The following is a 23,247-nucleotide window of genomic DNA, read 5'->3' as shown; positions in this document are numbered from 1 at the left end:
ATAATTTTAGATTCTGTTTGTTTAACTTCTACCTTACTAATCTTTGATTCTACAGTCTCCTTTGTGATCTTTTTTTCTGTATTGTGAAATTTTTCATAGCTGGATGAATTTTCCTGTATTTCTTCAAATATCTTTGGAGCTGCTTATTTTGTGTTGATTAGTTTGGTTTTCTTCTTTGTATAAATATTGCACCATATCTGATTTATTTTTCTTTCCCATGTTCATAGTTCTTCTTTATACCTTTCTCAAATCTTTTGTGTTTTGTTCCTTATGTTTTTGTACTTCCTCTGTCACTTCTTTTTTCTAGGCAGCCCAAGGATTTTTTTTCAAATTTTTATTTGAAGTGTTTGACAGTTTTTCTCGTGTAAGCATTTTTCTTTCCTCTAATTTCTCTCTTAATTCTGTCTTAATCTTTTTGAATATCTTTTATCTGTAAATTCAGGGCTTCTTGCATAAAAGTAACAATACATAGTTTCTTCCTTATCCTCAATAGTATACTGTGTCATCTTTATGGCTTTATTTGGCCTGTCATTTTTTGTGTGTTTTTGGTGGGCTACAACTTCTTTCTAAAATGGGGGGCCCATCCTCCCCCTGAGCCTGGCCTTACCCCATTGTAGGACTCTTTCCTTGCCTTGAGGATTTTACACTGCCATTTTTTCCAGTCCTGGCACCGGTGTGCACACCAGGATTTGACACTTTTTTTATCCTGGAACTTGTGTACCCAGCTGTCTTTTTTTACCTACCTCTTTCAATGATATATGCTATAGAAGATACAGTCTATATATTAGTGTCACCTTGGTAATTCTTGTGAAAACAGGGTCCACCATGTGAATGCTCTCAGCAAGACTTGAGGATTACTTCAGTTCCAGCAGTACCGCTCTCCTTTCCTTGCTGATTTCATCGTCTCTCCATCTTCTCCTTTGACTCCCTCTTTGAATGTTGCCACAGTGATTCATGCACTAGTGTGTTCCTGTCTTGATTACTTCAATGCTCTCTACCTCATGTTATCAGATGTAGGCCTCAAACAATTTCAAAGGGTAAAGGATTCTACAGCCAGGCTTTTGTCTGATGTTGGGTTTTCTACGTGTATTATTCCTGCGCTGTGACATTTACATATCCATTCAGTGCCAGGCCTGTATTTATAACTTTACCACTTAACTTCCAAGCCCTACATGGTCTGGGTACTACTTAATAACAGGATCTTCAGACACCTCATTCGACAATGAAGCCTGTCACATGGTCAGTTGAAGAAATGCCAGAACCCATTTATAAACATCTGGGAAGCCTCTGGTTGCCTTAATAGCTCCAATCCTATTAAATCAATAATATTAAAGCCTGTTTTGAATATCCTTTGTGTGTCCTCTGTTTTGTTGAGTATGTTTGAATCCATACTGAGATGTTGTTCTTAATAGTCACAGATTATTATAATTATGTAGTGTGTTTAACCATCCCAAATTTTTTATTGATGAACTTCTTTGTTGCTCCAAAGACATGCATCTAGAGCATTTCTTCCTGGGCCTGCACTGAAAATGGGCTCTGTCCCAGTTGGACTTTCCCAGTAAACAAATGTTAAATAAAATAAATAAATTAAATTTTGCTTTAATTTTTATGTGTCAGAGTTAAGCGCCTAAATAGAGAAATGGTTTACATAAATATAAATTATGCAAGTTCTTTCCTTTTCTAATAACATTTTTCAGTGCTGTATATTAATACCTTTAGCATCAAGTAAGTTGTTATACTTTCAAGCATGTACTGACTGGCTTTATAAACATATCCAATGACTTCATTTTAGCCTGTATTCTAAAACCAACTCTGCTTTTTGTTTCAGGGAGTAGAACCTGAGAGTTTTCCCATTCTCCAACAATCCCTGAAGATGGGCAAGCCAGTCACAGATCTTGTTTGTAGCAACCAACGATTTTATGGAGGTATGCTCAGTCTTCTAAATTCGATTATTGTAAATAAATGAAAACTGTAATACTGATATGACCATTGTCATATAGCACTGGTAAAACAAGACAGCAAGAATATGAGACAATGTTTGACAGACAAACTGGAAAAGGTTTTGCACAAAGTGTTGAGAAAGAAACAGTTATATGTTTATATTCGTATCATAATATTCCTATTATTATATGAGTTAGCAACAAATTTTTAACTTATCTATTTGTGATATTCATTTTTTCCTGTAATATGAATATGACTTGTATAACATTTGCCTATATTGCTGTTTATTAACTTTTTAATGCTTTGAACTTTTTATCTCCTGTGGACTCCAGTCATAATGGTACCTTGTTGGTATACATTCCAGGTTAAGAAACATAAATAAATAAGAAAAAAAAAATATATATATATATATATATACAGAGAGAGAGAGAGAGACACACACACACAAACATATATATGTGTGTGTGTGTGTGTGTGTGTGTGTGTGTGTGTGTGTGTGTGTATATTTATATATATATATATATATATATATATATATATATATATATATATATACGAACAACCCAATGACTCTGTGGAAGAAACAGCAGATATAGCAGATATAATCCAAATCAAATGTTCAAAAAGCACTTGAATAGGCAGGTTAAAATAAAACACAAACAGTTTATTCGAACGTTAGCGCTTTCACAGACAACTATTTCCGCTTCCTCAGACGTAATCATCAAGCATACAGCATTCAGTTTAAAAAACGTCTCAGTTAAACAATTAGTTCAATAAAATACAATAAATCAATGACAAAGTGAGTTTCTCCAAAACAAAGTTCAAGTCCCAGCCAGGGGTTGGAGCTCTCCTGGGTGGTCTCAAGTTTTTTGCCCCTCTGAGATACTGCTTGAGTAGAGGGATGAGAGAAGAGGGGAAGTTCTGTGTTATAATAAGCTGAAATAACTGAGGCATGGATTTTAATGGAGGAAAAGACAGGCCCTTGTGAAGCATCTCAGTTAAGTATTGCAAAATCTGAGGTAAATTGGGTGTTGCTGTGCTCATCCCTTGAGACTGGTTCCAGGCACAGAATCTTTTTCATTTGTTAGCATAAGATTTTCTAGTACTAGGTCTCCTTGCCTCCAAGATAATATCCATCACAGGTTTGCTGAGGGATGATAAGGGTGAATTTAAGTGATTAGCCAGTCTGCAAAGTTCAATGTTGGAAGCTGAGGGTACAGAATTTGGTTCTCCTGCTTATACAGCAGGGAAGGGGTCTGAGGCAGGTGCCATGGAGATAACTGCAACACACTGTGCAGGAGGGGGTACCAGTATTGGCGCAGCCAGTCTGGAGCAATCAAGGTCATCCTTGGTTTGTCCTGTTTGACGTTTAGTAGAACTTTGGAGAGCAGAGGCAGTGGGGGGAAAGCGTAGACTGATAGGTTTTTCCAGCTGAAGGACAGAGCATCCACTTTCCAGGCTTGCTTGTGGGGAGTCCTTGTGCAAAACTTGTCCAACTGGTAGTTCTGGGGAGAGGCAAATAGATCTATGTCTGGGCTCCCCCATTTGCTTGTCAACATGTTGAAAATCCTTGGTTCCAGTTTCCACTCATGTGGGACCATGAGGTTTCTGCTTAGTTTATCTGCCAGTGTATTCAATTTTCCTGGCAGGAATTGAGCTTGTAGGTGCACTTGGTAGCTCAAGGCTGTGTTCCACAATGCCATGGCTAGTCTGCAGAGGGGGTAGGAATGTGTACCCCCCCTGCTTGTTTATGTACCACATAACCGTGGTGTTGTCCATCTTTACCATTAGTTGTCCTGGAAGAATGTAGTCCTTGAAGGCTGTCAGAGCATTCTATACAGCTAACATTTCTTTTTGAGTGCTATGTAGGTGCATTTTATTTGGGTTCCATTTGTCCTGAATGCACTTCCCTGCCAGGTGAGCCCCCCAATGCATAGTCTGATGCATCTGTAGTTAGGGTTGGATGGCAGGGGGTAGTGTGAATGGTAGTCCCTTGTTTTGGTGGCAGGCCTCTGCCCACCATAGGAACTCCAGGCATAGGCAAGATATGATAGGAATCATTGTTTCCAGGTTGTGATAATGTTGACTCCATAGACTTTTTAGATACCACTGTAGTTTCCTCATATGCAGTCTTGCATATGGAATTAGAAGAATGCAGGAGGTCAGGAACTCTAGGGCTTGCAGTATTTGCCTTGCAGATAGCAGGGTTTTTGTGGACACTTGTTTGAAGTAAGTTACCAAATGAATTTGCTTTTCTGGCGTGAAGAAAGCCATCTGGGCAGTTGTATTCAAGCTTGCACCCAGGAATGTGATTTGTTGACAGGGTACCAGTTGTGATTTCTTTTCATTTATGGTGTACCCCAGACAAGTTAGAACCCTTTTTACAAACGCCAGATTATTTAAAAGTATGCCCTGGTTTTCTGCCTGAATTAGACAATCGTCCAGGTATGGATAAATCTGAATATTTCTTTGTCTGCAAAATGCAATAACTGGAGCCAGGCACTTTGTGAATACCCTGGGTGCAGTAGACAAGCCAAAGGGCAGTGCAGAGAACTGATAATGCGAGTAGCCTGCTTTGAAGTGTAGGTATCTTCTGCAAGATTCCCTAATTGGGATGTGCAGGTATGCTTCTTTTAAATCTAGAGTTGCCAACCAGACGTCTTTGCCTAGCATAGGAAGTAATTGGTGAAGAGTCAGCATCTTGAATTTTGGAATCTCCAGAAAGGTGTTTAGAGAAGACATGTCCAGGACTGGATGCCATGATTTGTCTTTTCTGGGTAGCAGAAAAAGCCTGGATTAGAAACCTTCTACCTTTTCCTCTTCTGGTACCAGTTGAATAGCCCCCATGCTTAAGAGGGAAAGTACTTGTTTTCGAGCCTCTGCCCACTGATTTGGGGGCAGGTCTGGCCACCTGTTTGGTGTTGGCAATGTGTGGAAATGAAATCTGTATCCCTGGGACACTATATTTAAAACCCATTTGTCCTGGGTTATGAGTTTTCAGTTCTTTGCATGAAGAGCAATCTTTCCCTCCAAAGGGGCAGTCAAAAGATAAGTGCTTGGGAATTTTAAAAGAAAGTCATTGAGGCTGTTTACCATAGGGGGATGTCTTGTTATTTCCAGATATGGAAGTGGAGGCCCCCCACTGCTTAGTTCTGAGAGTCTCCTGGGACTAAAACCTGGGGTTTTTGCTGTGTCTGGGTTTGGCTTGAGAGGACCTGGAAGGGACTGGAAAGGACCAATTCTTAGTAGGCCAGTGCCTTCTAAATCTTGGAGGTTGCTCTTGTAAAAAATCTTTAACAGTTTGCATAGATTTAGCTTTATCTTCCATCTTTTTAAGAACTTCTTCAGCGTTGTTGCCAAACAGGCGGTCCTGATTTAAAAGAGCATCCAACAATTTAGCTTTTACATGATTAGGCAAAGATTGCTCCTTAAGCCAAGCATGCCTTCTAAGCACAGACCCAGTAACAGCAGCCCTGCAAGAGGCCTCTAAAGAATCAAAACCACATTGCAAAGTATGTTTTCCAACTTGTTCAGCAGACTGCATTAAATCCTGTTAATCTTTATTTTCCACACAGTCAGGAATCCACATCATTTTCTGTTTAAGCAGTCCAATAATATGCTGTTGATATTTTAACATGTGAAATTGGCAGTTTAAAGCTCTAATTGCCAACGTTGCAGAAGTATAAACCTTTTTACCCCATCTATCCAGCACCCTGGAGTCTCTATCAGAAGGGGTAGGATTTTTAGCAGTAGAAGCCTTAATGCCCTTGGGCCCCCGAGAAATAGTCTCTGGATCTGCAACAGGATTTTTGAAAAGGAACTTGTGGGACTAAGGAACCCTGTAGTATCTGTCAGGTTTACTAGGAGCCAGAGGCAGGGAATCAGGGGCCAAACTGGATTCCAAGAACACATCATCAACACTGTCTAGTACAGGAGGTATAGCCAAAGGCCTATGCTGAGGTAGAAAAAGGAAATCCCTAAGCCTCTTTTTTGAATCAGAAAATTCCTGGCTTTCCCAATGGAAATGCTCCCTTAAAGTATGTAAAGTTTCCCCAAAAGAAAAATCCTCAGGAGGGGAAGCAGAGGGAATAGAATCCTCTGCATCAGAATCCTCATAAGTAGGTATGGACAAATCCAAGTCATCAGAAGAGTCAGAAGAAACAGAATCCTGATCAGAAGATTCATAATCAAGCTCAGCCCTAGGCCTCTTGGGGGGGGGGGTGACTACCCCTGATTAGAGTAATTAAATCTTCAGCCATTTTTATCATTTGTTTTTTAGACATAGGGGCCTGAGCATGTAGCCTGGACGTCATTTTTTTTAGACATGGATCGAGATTTAGGCCTTAGTAATGAAGGCGGTGTTGATTTAATATGCAAGTCTGTAGGCCTGAATACACCCTCAAAAGTCGGTGGATGCACAGCGGCTCCAGAGCCATCCAAGGGAGAGACATCCATGGGTTCCATAGTTGAAGTATCTTGTGGCATACCGGACTCCAAATGGGTCTCAGTAGAGGCCTGCGAATCAGAAGTAGCGGGTATCAGGGGCTGCGAAAGTGCCTCACTGAGTACCGGTAAACTGGAGACTGGCTTAGGAGAATCTTCGTCGGCAGCTTTGGACCTTGGCAGCCTGTCTCTGTCTTTATCTTTACGTTTTTCGGAATTCCGGTAGTCGGATGGATAACCGACGACATTTCTGGATAATTAAACTGAGAATCGAAATATTTAGAGGCAAAAATATACCAATGATGGATAGTGCGTTGATTAAATAAAGCACAAAACCGACAGCAAGGTACGTCGTGGTCAGGGCCCAGGCAAGGAATACAGTATGAATGAAAATCTTTATGAGGTATTTGCTTTCCACAAGTAATGCAATTATTAACTTTTATTGACATCAGTAAGGAGCAAGAAAAAGTTTCCCCAACGGGGTACTTAGCTTTAAGTTGAAGACTTCGGTTCTGAAACTCGAAAACGAAAATTTCAGGAGTCGGCCGACTGGCACTTGCGAACTGCTTCTGCTTCAGGCACCGCACAGCAAGAAAGACTGATGTAATAGCTTCAGCTGCATGTTTTATACCCCTGACGACCTGACGTCATGGAAGAAGGGACAGCAACCGACGCAGGACCCAAGACTTTGTTAATCAGGCCAACTGAGGGCAACCTGCCAGCAGATTACCCAAATGTAATGATTGTAACGGAAACATGAAGAACAAAGCTCCTCATCAGCACTCTTCAAAAAAAATCTTGATGATTGGAAGGGAAATAGGAAATTCACCCCGGGGATCACTTCTGTGGCTCTGCTCGACAGTGGCACAGGAACATAATTTTCTTTGGTGGCAAAAGCCAGAGTACCTTTTTGGCTGGGCTTGTATAGGCCCCAGGGCCAATAGCCTAGTACCTACCTATGAACCTATGAACCTATGAAAATCCTTTGTTGCTAAGTTTTATCTTTTTCCTAAAGTAACATCCATTTTTTTATGACTGCATTATGGCACCTGGATAATAACAAAAGACCAAGAAACAGCAGTTAATATGCTGTATTCATTGCATTAACTCTTTTGCTTTCATTTCTAAAGTACAAATAAACAGCTTATTTTCAGGTATCAACTTATAGAAAATTCTTTTGAATACAATTCTTTTAAATATCTTTGGAAAATGCCATTTTCTTGCACAGATTCTATAGGGTTGATTAGATCTTGATCAGTCCTTTCCATCTCATACTTAATAGTCACACCAACTGCAAGTCTTAATTTAAAGTAATGCAAGCATATGTCTGTCCTCCATCTTATATCCCTGTTTGTTGCAGAACATTGTCACATGCCTTTCCATTCTTATATACATTACTGTTGCAATGCCACCTAACCTCTTCCCAAGTTTGAGTATTTGACTCATATTCTGTTTTATACCCATCCTTATCCTCAGATAAAGCTTTTAACTCTGCACTAGTCATTTTCCTTGATCTTTAAGTGTCCACATCTTTTGATGATGTCATACTTGTTTCTCTTCATATTTTGATGATGTCATATTTGTATATGCCCCTTGTACTTACACCACAAATTATTCTCCAAGGGATTCCTAAACATGGTATTCACTTATAGAAATGCATTGTATCATCTGTGTTTTGTTTGTCAAACTCTCATTATTGGGATTTGTAAAAATGAATTATGGTAATAACAACTGGTGAACAAAACAATGCATGTGTGTGTTGCAGTACCTTGTGGTGTATTTTATACACCATGATACAGAATGAATATTTCTTGGCATGACAGCACAGCTTAGTACAACAGAAAACAATTATTGAATTAGGGATGTCATCTGACATAAGGTATTCACTAACTGCTTACCATTGTGCTGTGCTCCACTGTCATGCCACGCAGTAATTCATAAAATGGTCTTATTCATTTGGTATGACAGCAGAGTTAAGGTTACTACCATGATATGGCAATGAGGGAATCCAATACTATGAGAGTTCCCACTGGTTTTAGATCAGCTCCCTCACTGTGTGGGAACTGGGATAAGTATGGTTTTGCTAGCAAGTTTGACTGCACCCCAAGGGATACTGTGACCAGCAGGATTTTTTCCTACCATGAAAAAAGCATTTTAGTATTTTTTTCAGATGTGTACCAATGTTGTGGCTAAGTTTTGTAAAATGAACAGCATATCAGCGAGGAAAGATCACTGCATTTAAGATGCACTATACCTCATTCTGTTACTGTAAGGTATGATGTGGGGAACAGGCTGTACAAAAGTGTTACAGTGTTTCTGAATAGCATCGTATCCCAGGGGTCATTTGCCTGGAATAATATGGCTATAAGATAAGCTGAGACTAACTTAAGTGTTTTACCCCATTATGCATGTCTTTGTGAATCTCACAAGGCTTTCATATGGTTTACTATTGAAATGTTGCCATGGAATTGCACAGCTATGAAGTATTCGAACAACAGATGTTCGAATACTTCATATGTGTGCAGGTTACATGAGCGAACGTCATTTTTGTGAATGGACTGTGCATTCACATATATAACGTTCGCTCATGTAAAGATATCGCGTTACAGTGCAGTTAGGGAAATACATCCCTTTCCTCACTGTAGTGTGATCTCGGAGTTAGAATATTAAGTTGGGGGGTGGGTGCAGCCCCCCACAGGGGTTGCAGGGGGGCTTGCCCCCCTGCATAAACGGGATGTTAGGTGTAGGGATTAGGATGTTACAGCAAGGGTGGAATTGTTGTTAATGCCGTAAAATCTCGTTGTCGACATTTTCAGCATTAACAGCTGTTTTTCTACAATAAGGCCATTCAGGTAGTTGCAGATTTGGTAAACGACTTCAGTTATTAGTACCTCTTTTATTTTCATTTTCAAGATATTGATAGTAAACCATTTTCATACATCATTCTACTGCATACAAGCTTTACTCCATGAGGAAAAGATGTTTATGAATTCCACTGTTTCTCTGTTACCAATGAATCATGCAACTCACTAAATTCATAGTTTTTGGTTCTATTGTTCCATTTAGTAATAGACGCATCTATTGTCTCTGTACGACCTTATGGTATTATAGAAAACAAATACCTAATAAATTGTCAAATTCTTTCTAAGCTCACAAAAATATCTGATTTTTTTTTCTCAAAGATTTGTTAATTTGTCTTTGTCTTCAAAAAGGAAAATAATAAAAAAAAAAAAAAACACTGTTGTTTCCTCCCCCAACAAAATGTATGAATATTACAAACTGTGCCTTTGTCAGACTTCTTAGCTAATCTATTTATGGTGATAAATAAAATGAATTTCTAGTTTTCAGCAAGGTTTTCTTGTAACACAAGAATCCAGGGTTTTCTGAACCTTTAGTCCCACTGTGACTTATATGTATATACTTCTGTTCTGAATGTAGAAACTCTTGAAAGCAGATACATTCCTCTGTTCTGCAGATATATTTCTTCTGAACTAGCAAATATTTCTACACTTCTGAGCACCATATAGTGTTTGGATGGCCAATAATAAGACAGCAGCACAGAATGTATGTTGTAACCTCGTTGTAGTAATAGAGCATTCAGATTATGTTCTGAAATTGGCAAAAAAAATTCATTATTTACTTTTACAGTTGTTATGGTCTTGCAACACAGCAACTATCACAGGACTGTATGAGAAGCATTCAACAGCTTTAAAAGCCATGCGACACTACACACTGCCACAGAAAACCACATAATTGTGGCAGCGTGAAGTGTCTAACAAAGCTGTTCTGTGATCAGAGGGATACTTCACATCTGTACACTGTTCTACTACAGTGTTAAGTGTGTTACCGTTACATTTTTTTTCTCTTTTACACTGGGGCAGGTAAAAAAGAACGTCTTTCAGCTTGTTGGAGAGTTTTTGGCCCTTAAGGCAGCATACCAGGATTACTGGTCTGAAATGGAGCCGATTGTTTTTTTTGTTTGTTTGTTTTTTTTCTTAGTTTGAGATGAAAGACTGCCTACTTTGTCTTACTTTACCAAGTGCATGCGTATTTTCTTCCAGAGACAATGTGAGGGGAAAAAAATAAACAATACTGTTGCACTGGAGGTTTAAACTAAGAATATTTCACTTTGCCAGAGTTTCACATTCATCAACATGAAGATTTGCGTAAGAGAAATTCCTATTTGTTTTCTTCATTTGGAGTCTATCGCCTGTCAGGAAAAATATGATAGGAAGTGATTGAACTATTGCCCATTTGTTAAACTGTTATTGCTCACTTGAGTGAGTCCCAAATGGAGGAAAAGCATTTGAATTGTGAGAGATGCACTTATATATCCAAACTGGAAGCCATGCACTCTCCAGCCAAGACCGGAATAGCTGGTCAAGAGGAGAAGGTCAACACTTGCACCACACTACATGGAACACATAGCCCTCCAGAACACACATCAGCACTACCTTCCCATAAAAACACAAACCACACACCCACCTTCGTGGAGGCTCTCAATAAAAATCTACCTAAATAGCAGAGACCATCAAGGCAGAAACGCACTCAACCACCACTAATCATGAGACACATAACTCTCCTAAACAGTGTGCCACTCAACCAAAGCCCCTAAGGCAAAAGAGCATTCCCAGCACACTAGTCATAGGTGACACAATAGTGAGGCACACTGATGTCCCACTAACTAGATTAAATAAGGAGAAAGTAACAGTCAGCTGCCTGTCAGGTGCCAGGATCTGCCATATAACGCATGCACTCAGGTTTCTCAACAACAGGTACAAATATGACTCTGTCATTGTATATGTTGGTGTAAATGACCTGAGACATACCTCCCTGGACGACATGAAAAGAGACATGGAGGAGCTCTCGGATTATGTAGCCCAGGCGGGTACGACACTAGCCCTGACGAGCATCCTATCATTACCCAGAATGATTCCACAGTACAAGCAGAAAATGATTGATTTCAACAATTGGCTAAGTTTCTGGTGTCATTCTAAGGGGATCCAGTATCTGTCTGCCTATGACATAATTGACAGACCTCAATGCTTTGCCAGAGATGGCCTGCATCTGACATCCCTGGGCTTCTGGATAATGGCCAAGGCCCTTGCCAACCCTATAGTGCCTTTTTTAGGCAGTGTTCCAAAGACCAAATTACCACCATAACACCTACAAACAAATGCAGTCTGAGGGTCATGCTGCTCAACACTAGAAATCTAAATCTCAAAATGCACTTGCTCGAAGCAATCCTTAAAATGGAGAACATTGACATTTGTGCAGTAACAGAGACCTGGTTTAATGCAGCAGAAAACACCCCTGCCCTACCAGGCTATAACTCAACAACCAAAGGTGGTGGTGCTTCCATATTCATAAAGGATGCGGACACCCCCAGACTAGTAGCCCAACATAATGCATCAGAGATACTTCAGGTGCAGCTAACATTGGGTAAGACAGCAATTCAGGTTGTAGCCTGTTGCAGGTCCCCAACCATGTCCCACGACACTCACTCCACATTCCTAAGCACACTGGAGAATATTAGGGTCCAACTTAACACACTCATACTGGGCGACTTCAACTACCCCTCCATTAACTGGGAAAACTACTCATGTACCAATACACTTGCCCAATGTTTCCTGGAATTCATTAATTCCATTATTCTGGACCAGCTCGTTCTTACCCCCACTAGAGGTAGCAAAATCCTTGACCTGGTCATTACTAACATGGGCAACCACTACTCTACACCAATACTCAACTCCTCCCTGGTTAGATCCCATCACAAACTAATCACCTTGGAAATCCGCATCCCTCCCACACCCACCCCCGCAAAGGTAACCACCATGAAAAACTTCTCCAAAGCTAACTTTGGGCTCCTAAGAATAGAGATGGCTAACTTCACGGCAACCATGCAAATGGAGAATAGTTGCATGACCACCAAGTCATATGCCAATGCACTTTATGAACACGTACACAAATGCATGACTCTTGCCATACTCAATAGAACCAAGATGCTGTCCTCCAAAAAAAGGAAGCCAATCTGGTGGTCCCCTGCCATAAACAAACTCTACAACAGAAGGAGGAAACTGATGCGGAATAAGGTGGAGTCCCAAGACTGGAAAAACTCCCTTATCAGCCTCAACAAAAAGTTGAGATCCCTCATCAAATCATTTAAAGCTAGCTATGAAAACAGAATTGCAGCAGATAGTAAAGACAACCACAAGGCCTTCTATAGCTATGTAAAGAACTTCCACGGCAATACCCAGATTTGCTCTCAGCTACTGCACAATGGTACATCCTATACCAAGTGAACAGATATTGCCAGTATACTGGCTGACAGATTCAGTGCCAACTTTACCCCTCTCTTCCCCCAAAGGACCAATCACAATACCAGTAGATTGACAGACACCCAGTATTACTGCTACACAGGTTAAAACTGCACTGCCCAAGGCCCAGAATACAGCTTCTATGGGACCTGACAATATCCCTGGCTGTATTCTATATGAACTACAGAGTGAAATAGCACCTCACCTGTGTGCCCTGTTCAATCACAGCCTCACCTCAGGCTTTGTCCCTACCGAATGGCGCACTGCTATAGTCATCCCTCTCCACAAAGGAGGAGCGACTACAGACCCTGGGAACTATCGCCCCCATTAGCCTGACGAGTCTGATATGCAAATCTATGGAACGCATCATCATGGACCTAATAAACAGGGATATAGGGAATCTCCAAACTCTGGATCCCACACAGTTTGGTTTTGTGAAGGGTAGATCATGCCTGCTCAACCTGGTCGACTTCTCTGAGTCAGTCACTAGAGCTGTGGATGAAGGCAAGGTGGCTCATACAGCCTACCTTGATCTGGCCAAGGCCTTTGATACCATTCCCCACTCAGGAAGCAGAGAAAAACTCACTAAGCTAGGCATCAACCCCTATATCACTAGGTGGGTTGCAAACTGGCTCACAGATAGAACCCACAGTGTGAAAGTAGCTGAATCCAAGTCAGACTACCGAACAGTCACGAGTGAAGTCCCACAGAGTTTGATACTGGGTCCTCTCCTGTTTGGTATCTACATCTCAAAAGTCCAGACCAACACAAAGGGACTCTGGCTGACAAAGTTCGCAGATGATTGCAAGTTGGGAGCAATTATTAACTCCCCAAGTGATGTTGACATCCTACAGAAAGGCCTCACTGAGACCAATGACTGGTGTCAGAACCATGGCCTTAAGCTCAATGGCAAAAAATGCATCTTCATCCCCTTTGGGCAAAACCCAGTTCCCATGAACTACCACATCGATGATAGTCCACTGAACACTGAAGGAATTATAAGAGATCTGGGAACACAGGTTGACAACAACCTCTCTTTTGACCACCACAGTGCCACTGTGGTCAGAAAGTCCTTCTATGTGGCACTTCTCATTACTAAGGGTTTTGCATCCAGGAAGAAAGAGGTCATTGTCTCCCTCTACTCTTCCCTCATTAGGACAATCATTGAGTATAATGCCCCATTTGGCATGTACCCCACTAGACACCTACAACAACTGGAGAGGCTGCAAAATTACCTCACAAAGAGGATCCCAGGCCTTAAACACTTGCCCTTTATGGACAGGCTCAAAAAACTCCAACTATTCTCTGTCTCATATCGCCTGCTTAGAGGCTATCTCTGCTTGACTTATAAAGCCATGTCTGACTCAGATCTGTTAGAAATGCTACATCTAAAGAAATCCCAGTCCCTCTGCACCACACTTCTAGAGACCTCAACCTCATTACCACAATCAAGAGAACGTGCTGGAGCGACAGGTTCATAACCCAGAGACTGCCCATGCTATGGAATCGACTTCCCATACATGTCAATCAGAGCACCTCACTGGCCATCTTCAAGAGAAATCTTGATGAGTGGATGAGAAATAGACAATTCACCCCTGGGATCACTGCAGTGGCTCTACTCGACAGAGGCACTGGAAACTAAGGTCGGGTGGCACAATGCCAGGGTAATCCTAGGCTAGGCTTGTAAAGGCTCTAGAGCCATTAGCCTGGTACACACTTATGAACCTATGAACCTATGACTGTTGAAGCCTCAGTAGCAGAATAAAAGTGAAAAAGAGAGCACATTTTTTTTCATTATTGTGAACTGCTGCCTGTTCCTACTCCTGCAGAGAAAGTGGATGCAAATTACTTGTGCTAGTGTGAACTGTTTCCTGTTTGTACTGCTACAGAGAACTGTTGTCTAATCAGAATTTGTGAAATTACTGGTAATAGTGGTGAAACCTTATCTGAGTAGTTAGCACTACTAAGCCAACCAGGCAAGAAAAATGGATTTTTCATGTTTTATTCTGAAACTGTTCTTTTGTTTTGCAAAATACTTTTCTTGTTGTATAGTCATTCAGAAAACGGTGACCTTTAAATGTGTAAATTTCACCACCTGTCAATATTTCCAAAACACTTTTTATTTTTCTGCAATAAATTTTGAATTATTAACTTGAATTCTTCTGTTTTCCTGTAAAATATAAACTAGATCAAGTGCTGACTGAAATAATTTCTTACAATATCTATCTATCTATCTATCTATCTATCTATCTATCTATCTATCTATCTATTGCAATGTCTCTTGTCCAGGTGGCAAAAAAGGCTATAAACGTCTTATCATACTTTTATAAAAAAACAGATAAGTAAATAATTGCATAAATAATCATTGGTGACATGGGACAGCAATTGCAATGGGACAGAAATGCTGTCTTCTTTCTTGCACACCAAATTTACAATATATGTCAGACCAGCTCCAATTAAACTTTCCTGCTTCAGGGAGGTGGCTCCTAACTGACCTTGCAGTTTTGCTGTTAGTCAAGCAGAGGCTAAAGCTATACTTTTCCATACACAAGTGCTGAAGAGCTTCGTCAGGACAGGGAGAGTAAACTGTAGGTTTGCAGCATAACTGGTTCTACTCCTGAGGTTCATCTCCACATAAAATACTTTGGCCTGTTGCAGACTCAGGGACCAACATTCACAAAGTTCTCTTGTCTGGTTTTATGAAAATACATGATAAAATGTAGTATACTATTGGTTTTGTCCACTGTAAGGAGTATCTGTCTCCTGCTCTCATATCTAGGGCTTCCATCCCTGCAATGGGTTCTAAAACAAATTTGCCTAATTTAGATGTTTTGCCATTCCATTCCATCCATTCCATCAACTGACCTATACTACATTTGCTGACCTCTGTTAGTTTCTCTAATGCATAGGTTTAAATATATTCAAATATGGCCCTGGATTGCACAAACTCCTAAGTAGAAGATGTGAGCGAAAAAATTACTCTAATTATTCCTAAAATTAACTTGTCAATGTATCCTATTGGAGTCCACCCAATGGGACACCCCATGTTTACAAGAGATCAGATACCATATATTTGGGATACACCTAGTGTATGAGTTTGAACAAGCTTCTTCCTGATCTTCAGACAGTTCTTTCATGTAAAGAAGAAACTTTTTCTTTGTCAGAAGGGCAGTACAGTGGCTAGACTGCATGTTCTTCTTGTGTTTGTGTATCTCTGTTCTGGGCCTGGTTCCCCACACTCTGGAGACATATTGGTAGATTAATTACTGATGGCAGAGTGTCTTGAAATATGTATGTGAGAGCAACGTGTCAGGGTGCATTGCACGTGTGTGTGTGCGTGTGTGTGTGTGTGTGTGTGTGTGCGCGTGTGTGTGTGTGTGTGTGTGTGTGTGTGTGTGTGTGTGTGTGTGTGTGCGTGTGTGTGTGTGTGTGTGTGTGTGTGTGTGTGTGTGTGTGTGTGTGTGTGTGTGTGTGTGTGTGTGTGTGTGTGTGTGTGTGTGTGCTCTGTAATGGATTAACATCTCAGCCAGGGATAGTTTCTGGCTTATTTACATTATTTTTAAAGATAGTCTCCTGCCTCTGTAAATCTGCATTAAATGAAAGCGGGTACAGAATGTGTAAAGTTGCATGTCAAAACATCACTTGTTCTTTGCCCAGTTCACAGTTGTAGAGAAGTTGTAACCAACGCCATGTTTTTGAGATGTGAGTGCAAAATGGAATACTGAGCAGAAATATACATTAACAGAAGGAGAACATGTGGACTTCATTCAAAAGGCAGTCAGCCAAGAAACAAATCGGAGTATCAAGCACTGAGGCAGCAGTGTTAACCACTAACATAAGCTGATGCCACGACAATTTCATCTAAATATTAAGTAGGAGCAGAAGGTTCCACGATGGTGCAGCAGTAACATTGTTGCCTCACAGCAAGAGGTTCTCCCGTTCGATTCTCGGCTGGAGTGCGGGGAGTGCCTTCTATGTGGAGTCTGCATGTTCCCCCCGTGGTTGGGTGAGCATTCGAAAGATATGTGTAAATGGGCGTGCCTTCGTTGAAGGTTGAACGTCGAGCTGGCACCTCGGTGTTTGTGAAAATCTACTGCCAATCATTAGCGGACTGGAGTTCCGCTGTGGCGACCCCTAACTGGGAAAAGCCGAAAGACAACAACATTAAGTAGGAGCAGAAAGAAAGAAGTATGTGTTACAGAAGCAAGGGTATAAGGCTAAATACAGAGCATGCTCAGAGCTTGAAACAATGGCATCAGAAATAAAGGGGCTACACAATAACCAACACACACTAATATATCAGGTTACTGGTCAGAGATATACGACTGCAACAGATGGATCTCACAAAGAAAAAAGTTTTTTTTTTCGCAGACGTAATTTTTCTCATGAATTACCATTCATTTCAAAACATATTTACTTTTTTTCAGGAGTTATACCAGTCTTTTATGTCCTTAAGATCACTGATTATGCAGACAGTACTATAAATGGTGCTTTACATATTTTTCTGATCAATGAGAGAACTGTAGTAAATTAAATGGATGGCAATTCATACTGGAAAAATTACGGCTGGGATTCAGAAACAGTTTTCATGGCATGGTAAACAATTTTGTGTGTAGAGAGGTTATATACAGGGTGAGGGTATTTCATAAATACACTGAACAAGAGCATGGAAACTGCAAAATTCTAGGGCTTGCATAATATTCAGATGGTGGTCTTACATTGTAACGAGCAGAAATGCTAAGACAAGGGCAACAGCAAATGCAATTGAGGGTAAATAATATAGAGCAGTGATTAAAAAATATATGTATGCATGTATGTATGTATGTATGTATGTATGTATGTATTTATTTCTTTATTTATTTATTTGATATTTGTTGACCGGGTTGGTCCAACTGGGTCAGAGCCCTTTTTCAGTGGAGACTGGGGGAGAAAAGCTCCACAGTAAATACATACAATTACGTTGACTTAGTACAAAGATAATAATACAAAATCTCTCGTAGACATATACAATAGCAGGTTTAATACCAAGAGATACTAATTTCAAATTCCACATTGCTGTCTGCAGCTACAATGTGAAGTTACAACAGGGAGACCCAGAAACATATGTGGGGCAGCGGAAGCTTTAGTAAATCTGTATATGAAAGATCATGTACTCGTCACTGGTTTCCAGATGTACGTCATGGCCTTCAGCAGCACTGTGTCATCCAGGCAAACCTAACATATCATAACTGCCACAACACTAAAGTTGTGGATTGCCACTGTGTGGACAGAAGCATCATGCAGGAGTTAGTCAAGGTTTGCCACCCTTATATGTAAGTCAGTAGGATGTGTGGAGTATCTATCCCTGTTGACACCAAGGTATGTGTGGCTTTGAGATTACTAGCTGCAGGACCTTTTCAGTGACCAGTGTAGAGCACAGTGGTTGAACCCAGGCATCTGCCTCAAGGATACTTCACCATTTCCTCAATTTCCTGCTATGGTATGTGGGGTAGTGTATGTGGTTTCCATGTACCACAGAGATGTCATGCTATAGCCAACCAAGTAACTAAGCAGCGCACCCTACTATTCAGGCATGACCAAAGGGCAATTTCATGAATACTCACCAGTCCAGCTGGTGAACCTGGGTATCCTGAGGCAATGTTACAACTGCCTCATGTACACAGACAACCCTCTCCTCCTACCACAAAACATTAACATATGCAAGAGATGCAATTATATAGCTAAACTGGAGGATAATCTCTCTCCTCCCAAGACTGGAACAGGCAGTCATGAGGAGAAGGTTAACACTTGCACCACACCTCCAGCCTCACATAGACATACTAAACCAGCACTGGCAAAAAATACACATAAATACACAAAATCATACTCGGAGGCTCTAAATAAAAACCTGCAAAAGCATCAGACACCTCAAAGCAGACACCAAAAAAACCTGCACCTCCCGTCACAAACCAGACAACACATAAAACACAAAATCAGTGTGCCACACAATCACAGCCCTTAAGGTGAAATAACATACCTGACACACTAGTAATAGGCGACTCTATAGTCAGGCACACTGACGTCCCACTCACTAGGCTGGACAAGGTGAAAGTTACTGTTAGCTGCCTGTCGGGAGCCAGAATCCGCCACATAACACAAGCACTCAGGTTACTCCAGAACAAGTACAAATATGGCTTTGTCATTGTTGATGTTGATGTGAATGACCTGAGACATACTTCCCTGGACTACATGAAAAGAGACATGGAAGAGCTCTCTGATCATGTAGCCCAGGTGGGTATGACCCTGACCACGAGTAGCATTCTGCCCTCACCAAGAATGATACTGTAGTATAAAGAAAAAATTATCAATTTCAACAATTGGCTAAGCTTCTGGTGTCATTCAAAGGGGATCCAGTGTCTGTCAACCTGGGGCGACATATTCGACAAGCCTCATTGCTTCGCAAGAGACGGCTTGCACCTGTCACCCCTAAGCTTTCGAATACTGGCCAAGGCTCTTGCTGCCCCCATAGTGCCTTTTTTAGGCAAGGCTCAAAAGTCAAACCCACCTCTGTAAACAGCACAGATAAAAAAATGAGGGTTCTGCTACTGAACGCCAGGAGTTTAAATCTCAAAATGCATGCACTCGAAGCACACCTCGGTATGGAGAACGTCGACATCTGTGCAGTAACTGAAACCCGGTTCAAGGCTCCAGAGAGCACCCCAGCACTACTGGGCTACAACTCATACCACACATTTTGGCCACAGAACATGGACCGAAACACAAAAGGAGGGGGTGTATCCATATTCATCAAGGATACCTACACCTCCAGGTTAGTGATGCAGCATGATACCTCTGAGTTCATCCATGTGCAACTAACATAGGGCAAATCTGCAATGCAAATTGTGGCCTGCTACAGATCACCTTCCATGACTCAGGACCACTACTCTGCCTTTCTGGAGACACTGGAAAACATGAAGGTCCTACCGAACACCCTGATACTGGGCGATTTCAATTACTCTACCGTTAACTGGGAAAACTACTCAAATACAAACTCCCAGGTCCAGCGCTTCCTGGAATTTATCAGCTCAAATGCCCTGGATCAGCTGGTAAACTCCCCTACCAGAGATGAAAACATATTGGACCTAGTCATCACCAACATGGGCTACAGGTGTTCCGCACCGGTGGTCAACCCATCACTGGTTAGATAAGACCATAAACTAATCACTCTGGATGTCCACACCACACCACACCACCGCCCCCAACCAAGGAAACCACAGTGAAAAACTTTTCTATAGCAAACTTCACCTTACTTAAAGACAGAGGTGGTAAGTTTCACAGCCCCCACGCTAAAGGATAACAGTGTCCAAGATGCAGGAACCTTTACAAATGCACTCTATGAGCACCTACAAGGACACATGGAACATGCCATTCCTAGCAAAACCAAGACTCACTCCCCTAAGAGAAGAAAACCAGTCTGGTGGACCTCTGCCATAAACAGGCTATACAATAGAAGGAGGAAACTAGTTCAGAAAAAAGCAAATCCCGAGAAGGAAAGACATCCCTGATCAGTATCAGTAAGAAACTGAGGTCCCTCATAAAATTATCCAAGGCTAACTTCGAAAGAAAAATAGCCAAGGATTTGAAAGATAATTACAAAGCCTTCTTTAGCTATGTCAAGAATCTAAGTGGCAACTCACAGATATGCTCTGAGCTAGTGCAAAATAGCACAAAATATACTGAACCTACTGATATTGCCAACATCCTGGCAGATAGATTCAGTGTAAACTTCACCCCCCCTCTCACCCCCAAAAGAGCCCACAACAATACCGGAAAAGTGTAGTGTCCCAAAAATCACAGACACATAGGTGAAAACAGCCCTTTCAAAAGCCAAAAGCACAGTGGCAATGGGGCCAGATGGTGTCCCAGGCTGCGTCTTGCACGAACTACAGAACGAACTAACCCCCACCTAAACACACTGTTCAACCTCAGCCTCTCCACAGGCTACGTGCCCATAGAATGGCGCACAGCAACGGTTATTCCACTCCACAAAGGAGGAGCCACAACTGACCCTGGTAACTATCACCCCATAAGCCTGACTAGCCTGGTCTGCAAGGCTATGGAGCGCATCAGCATGGAACTCATTAACAAAGACATTGGGAACCTCCAAACACTTGACCCGACACAGTTCGGCTTTGTTAAGGGCAGATCATGCCTACTAAATCTGGTTGACTTCTTCGAGACAGTCACCGAGGCCATAGATGAGGGGAAGGTGGTTCACACAGCCTACCTTGACCTCGCTAAGGTTTTTGACACCATTCCCCACTCAGGAATTATAGAAAAACTCACCAGCCTGAACATAAACCCCTATATCATGAGATGGGTTGCCAACTGGCTTACAGACAGAACTCACACAGTAAGAATAGCAGGCTCCAGGTCCGACTCTAAACCAGTCACAAGTGGTGTCCCACAAGGCTCGGTTCTGGGACCCCTACTGTTCAGCATATACTTCTCAGAAGTACAGGCAAACACAGAAGGACTATGGCTAACCAAGTTTGCCGATGACTGCAAACTGGGAGCCATAACTAACTCTCTGGCTGACATGGACATTTTCCAAAAGGGCCTTACTGAGACGGACACCTGGTGTCAAAGTCATGGTCTCAAGCTAAATGCCAAATAGTACATAGTCATCCCCTTTGGGAAAAACAAAACACCCATGAATTGCCACATAGGTGGCAGCCCCCTTAATACAGAAGAGGTAATAAGAGATCTGGGGAGCCAGGTAGATAGTAATCTTTCATTTGACAATCATATTGCCAAAGTAGTTAGGAAATCCTTCTTTGTAGCCCATCTAATTACTAAAGGATTCGCATCTAGAAATAAAGAGGTTATAGTGCCCCTCTACTCATCACTCATCAGACCATTCATAGAGTACAATGTCCCATTTGGGATGTACCTCACAAGATACTTCCAACAGCTGGAAAGACCAAAAAAGTACCTCACCAAGAGTATTACTGGCCTCAAACATATGTCCTATGCAGCCCAACTGGAAAAACTCTGGCTGTACTCAGTGGCATATCACTTACTCAGAGGTGATCTCTGCCTGACTTACAAAGCCAAGTCCAACTCAGAATTGATGGACATGCTCCACCTAAAGAAATCCAAGTCACTGCAAGCCACTCACTCTAGTTAGCTAAACCTCGCCACAACAATAAATAGAACATGCTGGAGGGATAGTTTCCTGTCACAGAGACTCCCCATGCTTTGGAACAAAATTCCTAACTACATTAGGCAGAGCCCCTCACTAACGCTCTTCAAGAGAAACCTTGATGAGTGGATGGGTAACAGAAAATACACCCCTGGGATCACTTCATTGGCTCTTCTTGACAAAGGCTCAGTTAATTAATTAATGAGGTGGCAAAAGCTGACATACTCTGGCTAGGCTTATAAATGCCCTTGGGCAGATAGCCTAGTACCTACCTATGAACCTATGAACCTATGTGGGGTAGTGTATGTAGTTTCCATGTACCACAGAGGTGTCATGCTATAGCATGTGAGGTAGCATATGTGGTTTCCACGTACCACAGAGGTGTCATGCTATAGCATGTGGGGTAGCGTATGTGGTTTCCATGTACCACAGAGGTGTCATGCTATAGCATGTGGGCTAGTAGTGTATGTGGTTTCCATGTACGACAAAGGTGTCATGCTACAGCATGTGTGGTAGCATATGTGGTTTTCATGTACCACAGAGATGTCTTGCTATAGCATGTGGGGTAGCGTATGTGGTCCACGTACCACAGAGGAGTGAGCCAACATCATGTTGGCTTTTTATGCCATAGTCCATTACCCTGAGGTATGTGGCCCAGGCCCACAGACTGCTTCTACACTGCAATAAAGATCCCACATAAAGACCAGAGAAAAAGGTATTCCACTCTATCAACTGCCAGATAATCCGTATTACAGAGGGCATAATATACAGTGTGTCTTCAGCCATTATGGAGCTTTCAGACTATGTAACTGAAGCTGGTATGAGCTTAGCAATGAGCAGCATATTGCCATCACCAAAGATGATGCCAGACTTTGAGCAAAAAAATGACAGATTTCAACAACTGGCTATCTTTCTGGTGTCATTCTAAGGGCATACAATATTTGTCAGCTTGGGAGGATATTGTTAACATACCACATTGCTTTGTCAAGGATGGTCTGCACCTCGCCCCTCTAGGCTTTCAAATACTATCTAAAACTTTATTCATACCTGCTGTGCCTTTTTTTAGGCAATGCTAAACTGACAAACCTACCAACATAGCAAAATAATTAATCTGAACCTCAAGGTGTTACTGCTCAATGTCAGGAGGCTAAAAAAATACATTTTCTCTAAGCCCTTCTCACACTCAAGAGTACAGACATTTGCACAGTTACCGAGACATGGTATAAAGCATCACAGAGTACCCTGACAATGCAAGGTTTCAGTGCCTTCCACACTTTTAGACCAGTAGCTGCACAGACAATGGCTAAAGGAGGAGGTGTTTCAATATACATCACTAACAACCATACCGCTAGGGTGGTCAAA

At 41.6% G+C, this 23,247-nt stretch overlaps 1 protein-coding gene across 1 annotated transcript in view; it reads left to right on the top strand.

Annotated features, from left to right (window-relative positions):
- The window catches only part of LOC122789085 (L-threonine ammonia-lyase-like), a 796,205-nt gene that overhangs the window by 309,561 nt on the left and 463,397 nt on the right, over positions 1–23,247 (top strand). The window contains exon 5 of the mRNA XM_044056286.1: positions 1,829–1,925. Within this exon, the coding sequence (XP_043912221.1) occupies positions 1,829–1,925 (97 nt within the window). The remainder of the gene's footprint in view (positions 1–1,828; positions 1,926–23,247) is intronic.

Source organism: Protopterus annectens, chromosome 14.part0, assembly GCF_019279795.1.
Source record: "Protopterus annectens isolate FY-2018-M chromosome 14.part0, PAN1.0, whole genome shotgun sequence".
NCBI lineage: Eukaryota > Metazoa > Chordata > Ceratodontiformes > Protopteridae > Protopterus > Protopterus annectens.
This window is presented reverse-complemented; position numbering and strand designations above follow the sequence as displayed.